The sequence below is a fragment of the Elephantulus edwardii genome, unplaced genomic scaffold (assembly GCF_000299155.1).
Source record: "Elephantulus edwardii isolate Elephantulus edwardi_28Jun2011 unplaced genomic scaffold, EleEdw1.0 scaffold00010, whole genome shotgun sequence".
NCBI classification, from domain to species: domain Eukaryota; kingdom Metazoa; phylum Chordata; class Mammalia; order Macroscelidea; family Macroscelididae; genus Elephantulus; species Elephantulus edwardii.
In genome coordinates, this window is record NW_006399760.1 from 32940552 (window position 1) to 32949213 (window position 8662).

General features: G+C 40.5%; 1 protein-coding gene across 3 annotated transcripts in view; it reads left to right on the forward strand.

The window, feature by feature from the left end:
* Positions 1 to 8662, forward strand: part of PKP4 (plakophilin 4) — a 368717-nt gene that overhangs the window by 340969 nt on the left and 19086 nt on the right. For all 3 annotated transcript variants that reach the window (XM_006880795.1, XM_006880796.1, XM_006880797.1), the window contains 3 exons: positions 992 to 1183; positions 1510 to 1683; positions 4492 to 4642. In XM_006880795.1, coding sequence (XP_006880857.1) covers positions 992 to 1183; positions 1510 to 1683; positions 4492 to 4642 — 517 coding nt within the window. The remainder of the gene's footprint in view (positions 1 to 991; positions 1184 to 1509; positions 1684 to 4491; positions 4643 to 8662) is intronic.

Genomic DNA, 8662 nt, shown 5'->3' on the forward strand with positions numbered 1-8662 from the left:
CTGCTGGATGGTCTGTTCCAGCATGGACCCCTTACTCTCTGCCTGCCCCCTTCATTCCTGCACTGGCACAGGGCTTTCTACATCATCATCATCATCATCATCATTCCCCACCCTTTCCCAGCAGTGATGACCATCATTATTCTGCAGAAGGAGCAGGGATGAGGGAGATAAAAAGAAACAGGATAGAGGATAATATTGTCAGAAATGTCAAGGCAGGCAGATGACATGCTAATCAGGATAGGCTTATTTAGAAAAGTACCTACCTAAGAGGGTCTTGGATCATATCACGGATCTCAAAGAGAGAAGAAGAGTTGCTGCGTGGTCAGCTCAGGGAGAAGCAGGAGCAGTTCAAGGTGACATGAAAGCCAGGTTTTTGTCTGACCCTGATTGAACCCAAAGATCTGCTGGGTCCATCAAGAAAAGTAAAAAATTTGAAAGGGAGATCGCTGGGCAATAACCGAGCTGTGTTTTAGACACAATGAACTGAAATGACAATTGGCCTTCCAATTAGAGATCTTTAAAGGAACAAGAAACCACACACAGTAGGCAGATGTTAAAAGGAACATGATGACGCTTTCCAAAAAGAGAGGAGAGGAACTGAGAGATTGAAGGAGTGGACAGAGATGGAACTGTCTAGGAGCTGTCCCCAGACATGGTGGTGGTGACTCCTCATCACAGTGAGGATCCACAGTGCTGAGGTGCTGGCGTCAGGGACACATTTCCGTCCCTGCAGAAGAAACTCTGGGCATTTCCTCTTCCAGAACTTGTACATTTTATCAGCTTGAAGCCAGACATAAACATGTATTGAAGATGGCTCTATACTTAGTCATCTGGATATTCTAAAAAATTCTAGAATCTTAATTTCTTCTAAAAATCTTTCAGGTCTCTCTAATCTTTCAGGTCTCTCTAAGTTATCAGTAGCATTCCGCATGGGAGCCTTTTCTATTGATTTGCTACGATGGTTTTAATTATACGCTGTGTTGGGTTTCAGACAGTGGAGAACTGTGTGTGTACCCTGAGGAACCTGTCCTATCGGCTGGAACTGGAGGTCCCTCAGGCCCGGCTGCTGGGACTAAACGAATTGGATGACTTACTAGGAAAAGAGTCTCCCAGCAAGGACTCAGAGCCAAGCTGCTGGGGGAAGAAGAAGAAAAAGAAAAAGAGGACGCCACAAGAGGACCAGGTCAGCATTTTATTTGATGTAAAACTTGAGTTTTCTTTTTCTGAGAGTAACATGTCACATACTTGGCAACAGCAAGAATAGTAAAATCCTCATGACACAATTTCTGGACGTAGAATCCATGAGAAGTGGTGCTGCTCACCCACATATGGGCAGTCTCCTGCTGTGCGGCTTACGGCCTCCTAAACCTGCTGGAGGATCAGCCATGAGTCACTTCTGACTCAATGGTCATGAAGGTGTTTTAATACCTGAGTTCAGCAAAGATGATTCTAAGTGTTAGAGATCGTGTTGGGTTTGCTTCCATTTAATGTTTGCTGTTTGTGTTTCAGTGGGATGGAGTTGGTCCTATCCCAGGGTTGTCAAAATCCCCCAAGGGGGTTGAGATGCTGTGGCACCCATCGGTGGTGAAACCATATCTGACCCTCCTCGCAGAAAGTTCCAACCCAGCCACTTTGGAAGGCTCCGCTGGATCTCTCCAGAACCTCTCTGCTGGCAACTGGAAGGTAGGATGTCTTCTACTTGCCTACACTTCTTGATGTCTTTGCGTTCATTCAGATGAGCAATGAAGTGTCATAATTGTGTAGAATTTTTCTTGAATAGGGTAGGAGAAGACAACTATGGCTCTGGGGACACAAAGATAAATATAAAAATAATCTGAAATATCTCCACATTAGATATTTGAAGGCTAGTGAGAAGATTCCGTCAGTACTATGTCTGACCCACACGACCTGTGTACTGTAAGATGTTGATATGAGACATCTAGCCCAGTCTAACAGGATGAAGAAGAGGCCAGAAAAGAGAAGGTTCCTGAAGAGTACTCCTGCCCAGATGGAACCTAAAAGAATGAATGAAATTAATCCAGCAGAGTCTGACGTTTGAGATAAATAGAGGAGAAAGGTCTTGAGGTGAGAAATGGCAGTGTGGATCATGACGACAGGTGCTCATGGTTGCTAGAGCACAGGAACAGGGCAAAGTAGCCAGGCCAGAGCTGGCCATTCTCTGCAGGCCCAAGAGGCTGGGCTAGAAATGATGAGGCCACTTGAAGGGTTTAAGCCAACAAGTGGCACCAAGGGGCAGATTTATACAGTGTTGATGCATTTTAGTGATGGTGCGGAACAAGAGTTTGGAAACGGGAACAGTAGAGACCGAAATTCCATTTTGGATCCAGTGCCCTATTTGGTGAGAGATGATGAGGGTCCCCATTATAGCAGAGATCAGACAGCACGAGCACAGAAAGCACAAGTCACTACTGTTCTTCCAGGCTTTCACCGTGCCCCTCTGTGAGAAGTTTCCACATCCCCTTTGTGACTTCTTTTGCTTCTTTAGCCAGGGAATTGAAGGTTTCCTTATGTTACTGCTGTAAGAAATGTCTCAAAATTAGAGAGCTCTTCTAGCCTAGTGGCAAGAAGCTGCAGTGTGATCCCAGAGGTACGCAGTTCAAATCCACCAGATGCTCTGCTGTAGTAGAGATAATGTTTGATTTTGGCTACATTTCTGGTATGCTTCCCCAAAATTCAGAACCTTGACCATTCCATTATCCATGGTAGTGGAAAGTCTTGATAGGCTGAATTTGTTTCATGCAGACAGCCACTAAATTGATTATAAATAGATAATTAGGGTTAAAAATCGATGTGGTTATTTCTTTTCTTCTTCATTAAAGGGCTAACAGCCTAGTGGTTAAGCACTTGCTCTGAAGGAGGCCCCTCTGGCTTTGGATCCTGGCTCCTACTTAGTAATTGAGACTCGAGAGAGAAAAGTTACTTATCTGTTTCCTGTTTCTTCATCTGTAAAATGGCAGTATTACAAATTTCTACTTGATAAGGTGATTGTGAAGAATTGAAATAATAAATGAGGAAGACCTAGGACAATAACTGTCCTATCATGCTCATAAATATTTATGTTTAGACCCTGTGTTCACTCACAGCTTCTTATAACCAGAGGATCATCTGACAATTTATAAAGAGAAAATAAAAATAGATGGGATTTGAGTTGTTTCTGGGTTCATTTAGTGAATGAAAATTAGATGGCAACTTCGTTTAAAATACAAACAGTATATTGAAATTCTATTTAAAGTATATCAAATGATTCACTAAATTATAAAGACCCTCAGTAAGAAAATAAGATGATCATGGCCACATGTATTACCAAATCAGAGACTGGTTTGAAAGCAGTGACGTCTGGTGCTCCGGGAGGGAGACACTCGGGCCTCAGCTGAGCTGGTCCATCTTCAGATGAGACCGAAGGAGCCAGTTCTGTTGCCATTTCACGGAGACAAGCCAATTACTCTGCCGTAGTATGTTGCCACTGTAGGAAGGCATGTGTTCCCATCTACCCCACTTCTGAGTTCTTGTGATTTGGAATATTTGTTTCATATGAAAGGTTTTAATAGAGCTTTCAAATGCCTTTTTCCTCTTATTTGTATTGTTAAAATACATTAGATATTAAAACTGAGTAGTCAGTCCCATATCTTAAGTTTTAATTCATTTGAAGGACTAGAAGACATTTGTACTCATGACTTGTCCACAGCAGGAAAGTATTAGATGTTTTATGAACAACATCTGTCAGTTCTCCTAAATTTTGAAAGGTATTTTGTGTTGGTTGGAAACATCAGTTTAAGTTCAAAACAAAATTTCAGATCCTTTTGCTAATGTTACTTTGTGAAATTTTTGTTATGTTTGTCTTGCTGATGACATGGAAACCTTATGTTCAGAGACAAACTAAATCCTGAATGCAGAGGTATTTTGCATACAAATATATTCCTTTTTCCATTAATATACATAAGTTATGATGTTCAGTGTTTCTGGAGAATTCTCTTTCTTTTGAGACAAGGGATTTCATTCTCAATGATCTTTTTGACAGGGTACTAAAATATAAATTTGGTTGCAGGAAAAACTGACATGGCAGAAAGGCAAGTTTTCCTTTAATGTTGCTGATTGGTTACGGTCTCTGCCATCCAGTGTTGAGGCCCTGAGCTTGGCATGGGACTAACTACAAAGACAACACATAATTTTTCCTTAATCACTCTTGGGTGTCTGAGAGAGAAAGTGATCACCACCTTCCCTTTTCAAACTATCTGGCAGATGGTGGTTTGAGATTCTCAGGTTTTAGGGTTTTCTTCTCAAATCAGCCATCCTATCCTTTCTCCCAGCCTGCCATTTCCTCTTTACTGACATCACCGGTTTAATCTCCAATGGGAGAGAAAACATTTACTCTACTCTTTTGTGAACTTTTTTTTTTTTTTAGACTCCGGTCACATAATGAAAGTTGAATTCTATTTTGTATACGATTGATTGACCTCTTTTGTTTATTAGTTTGCAGCATACATCCGGGCGGCCGTCCGAAAAGAAAAAGGGCTCCCCATCCTTGTAGAACTTCTGAGGATGGATAATGATAGAGTTGTTTCCTCCGTGGCAACTGCCTTGAGGAATATGGCACTGGATGTTCGCAACAAGGAGCTTATAGGTATGTCCTAGTGATGCCACGCTACAAAGCAAGTGACCACAGTATTTAAGTGCTCTCTTGATTTATACAAATAAAACCACATTTAAATGTATTAACAAGTGAGTCCTAGTCTCCAACTGTTTGTGTCCTTTGTGACCGTTGGTTTGTTTTTTTTTTCAGTGCAGGTTTCAAAGCCGGATGCAGGCTTATAAATATTGATATCTTTGATCAGGAAGGGCAGAATTGCAGAAAAGCCAGTAATTTCATTGAAACATTGTAGTACTCCTTGTTAGATTTAATATCTCTGTGCCCAGAGAGAGAGAAAATTTCTTGAGCAAATAAATTAATTTCTCATTTGTATTTTTTGAAACTGCCATCTGCTAATAAACAAGATATACCCTGTTTCTGGTGGCTTAATGGTAAGGATCTGTGCTGTCAACCTAATGGCACGTGGTTCAAATCCACCAGCTGCTCTGGGGGAGAAAAGTGAGCAGTCATTTCCCATGCAGTTAAATGTCTGAAAAGTCCCTGGAGGTTCACATATAAATTGGTTCTGACTTGAGGGTACATACCAATACCACCACCATGGTAGCTCTGGTGGCCTAGTGGGTAGGCAGCTAAGCTTTAAACCCAGGGGCAGAAGATTTGAATCTACCAGCTGCAACGAGGAGAAAGATGGGCACTACTCCTCCCATGTGATTCCAGCATCTGAAAACCTGCTATAGCGCCAGATATTAGTTGCTTCTGATTTAATGACAGTGAGACAGAGAAAGGTCATATTCTAAATTAAAATAGAAAAAGCAATAATAACTACAATCCCAAAGGTGCATGGTTCAAATCCACCAGATGCTCCACTGGAGAAGGAGGGGCATTCTCCTCCTGTGCCAGTCAGATCCAATTTGACAGTACACAACAAGAAGGAAAAAAGGAAGGGCAATAATAAGGGATTTTCCTTCTCAGACCCTTTAAAATGTTGTCCTAAGACAGAGCCAGGGCCCTTTCTGCTCTAGGCAGTGTGGAGTAGGGCAAGGCAAATGAGGCTCCAATAGCATGAAACTTAAGGAGGTGTTTCACTCTCAGGTTTATGCAGTGTAAGATTGGCACTTGCTTAAGCCTAAAAGAGTGCCTCAGATTCTGTGCCTTATGTGGCTTGCTTGCCTCACCTGTCCTTGCCCCTGGGTGTTGTCACATCCCAAGCAGGGTGTGGAATAAAGAATAGATCAGAGGCCTTTGAATAGACCTAAGTTCAAGGTCTGTGCTTACATGCTGTGTAGCCTTAGATATCCTATATAACCCCAACTGGGCTCAATTCTCTCATAGAGATTGAGAGTGAAAGGAAATTCTTACTAGATTCCATCTCTAAAAAGATGCTGATGATACCTGCTAACCTAACAGTGGGTTAGCTGTGAAGATGAAATTAATTCATGAAGCAACTCCTTACAAACCACCAATGCTGCTTATAAGCTGTTGCTGCTAGCTATAAGCAGTTCACTGCTGTGCCCTTTGATAGGGAAACAGCTCTGATGACAGTTTAGGGGACAGGCAAAGGAAACTAGACAGTATTTTCTGTGGTTGGGTGTGAATATATATGGAGTCTGTAAAATAACCTGGCTATATGAGAGTGAAGGGGAGGAGAGAGAACAATATTTACTTCCAAGGGTTTGCTGTGAGATTTACTTAACAGCAACTTACAGGAATACCTATTGTACTATGCCTGACACAAAGTTAGCACAACAATAAAGCTCACTCCATTTCTGTTCCTCAGTAGCAAAATTGCTGTATTTAATCCTTACCTAGATTAACTTGCTCTTTAAACAGCTTTCCTTTGAGCCAGATCTTTCCTATTGGAGATGTAAGGACCTCCCTCTTCACAATCCAGCTTGTTTCAGCTTTTAATGGATGTGTTAGGACTATGAGTTTCCATGCAGCCCCAAGAGAGATATTTTTTAAAAATACTTTCGATACATTTGATTTTTCATGAGAAATGTGTGGAATTTAAGGATTCTTAAAGCTTTCGCATTCACTAGAATATTAAAGAACAAAGATGTCAGTCTGAAGACTAAGTCGACAAAACTTTGTCTCATACTTTGGGCGTGTTGCTAGGAGAGGCTGTTCTCTTTGAGAGGGACATTATGCTTAGAAAGGTCAGCAAAAGAGAGGAGGATCCTCAACAAAATGGATTAACACAGTGACTGCGGCAGTGAGCTCAAGTGTGTCAGAGATGATGAAGGTGACACAGAAGAAAGTTCAGATACGTGGTTCATGGGGTCTCTGCGATTGGTACTTGACTTGACAGCACCTAATAAAAACAATGCTAAACAGCTATGTGCCCTAGGAATATCTAACCACCATTTAAATTGTCACTAAAATTTTATTTTTCCATTAAGGTACTTTGGGATTTTTTTGTGTTTTGTTTTTGGGTGTTTTTTGTTTTGTTTTTTTTTTTTTAATTCTGGAAACTCTTGAGAATGAAAACACAGCATAATCAAATCTTTGGGAAATTGTAAAACTAGATGTTAATTTATATGAAGCGAAGCACACATAAAAAAAGAATAAAGAAATCAAAATTTACACCTTAATCCATTATCACTGACAATTAGAAAAAGAAGAGCAAGCAAAGCCTACGTACTTTGTTTTTTAACCCAGCTGAAGCATTGTTTCTTGAGTCACTTATTCCCCTGTAAAGATTCCTTGCTTCCTATGAGATTTGAAAAAACCCCCATTCCATATTTATGTAGCACTTCTGTTCCTAAGAACCATCACATTCTCTGAACCACACTTCTCTCTTCAGCTTTAGCAGTGGCCTTTCTTTTCAGAGCCATTTTTCACAAAGGCAAAGTTTCATCACTGCACAAGTTTTCTGGAGCTACAAGCACCACTGGCATTTGAACTGCCTTATCTCGAGCTTCATAGTGGTCAATTTAGAGTTTTGTCATAGCAAAATTATAGGTCATAGACCTTTCAGTCATTTGTGATTATTCAGAGTATTACTATTCCAAATTTCTGGATGGTATAAACCATTTTATATTGGCTGTTGACTTCAAGATTGGCATTTTCAACCCAAGAGCCTGGCAGTTTTTGTCCACAAAGATTATAGACAAGAAAACCTTTCAGTAGAGTTCTGCTCTGTGAAATAGGGTCACCATGTCTCAGATTTGACTTGATGACAACTGAATGGGTCATCACACCCCTATTGTCCACTGGCTTTCTCTTCACCCAGCCTATCAATCTTTGTTCCCCTTTCCCTCCCTTCTCATTTTGAATAACCCTCCTGGATTGATGCTATGTGTAAACCTTTCCTTAGCATCTTTTCTTTCTTTCTATTTTTATGAGTCAATCATATCTATTTTGTTCCATATCATTAATTATAATTCCCATATTGTCTGCCCATCCGTTCGTTCCACATTATCCTTCCCTTCATCCTATTCCAAGAAAATATTCATCATCTGTTCAATAATTTTCCACTCCCCCTGCCTCTGCCCTCAGTAACAGTACTAGAATGATTCTCTTAGTATGTAAACCTTCCTGTAGTATAGTGTTTTGTTTTCATTGGTTTTCTTGTTTTTAAAAATTTCCCATCTCACATCTAGTCTCAAAATCCACATTTATCTTCTGTGCTTAACAACAGCATCCCTGTTTTTTCACTCTTTATTAGAATATTTACTTTCATTCAGATGGAGCCTTCCTTCCCATTGACAAGCTGTAAATAACGTAGGCATGGAACTACGGCCTGTCTCCTTCTGTTTACCGTTGCATATAAATAGATCTTTAATAAAAAACCCATTTACCATCCACTCAATTATTGAGGGGAGGGGGGTGGAAACCTAAGTTAATATTTACTTGAGCTCTGCATAATTTCTTTGTTGGTAGTACAGTTCTTCCACTGTGTCGTTTAGTAATTGAAATTGAAAAACCTAGAGGTAATCTTGTTCAAAACGTGCAAGAGAAATTGAGTGTCTATAACAAAATACTTCAGAAACTAAGGGACTGCTCCAGTACTGCCCTACCAAGAATTTTATGATTATTGCCACTCTGCTGAGT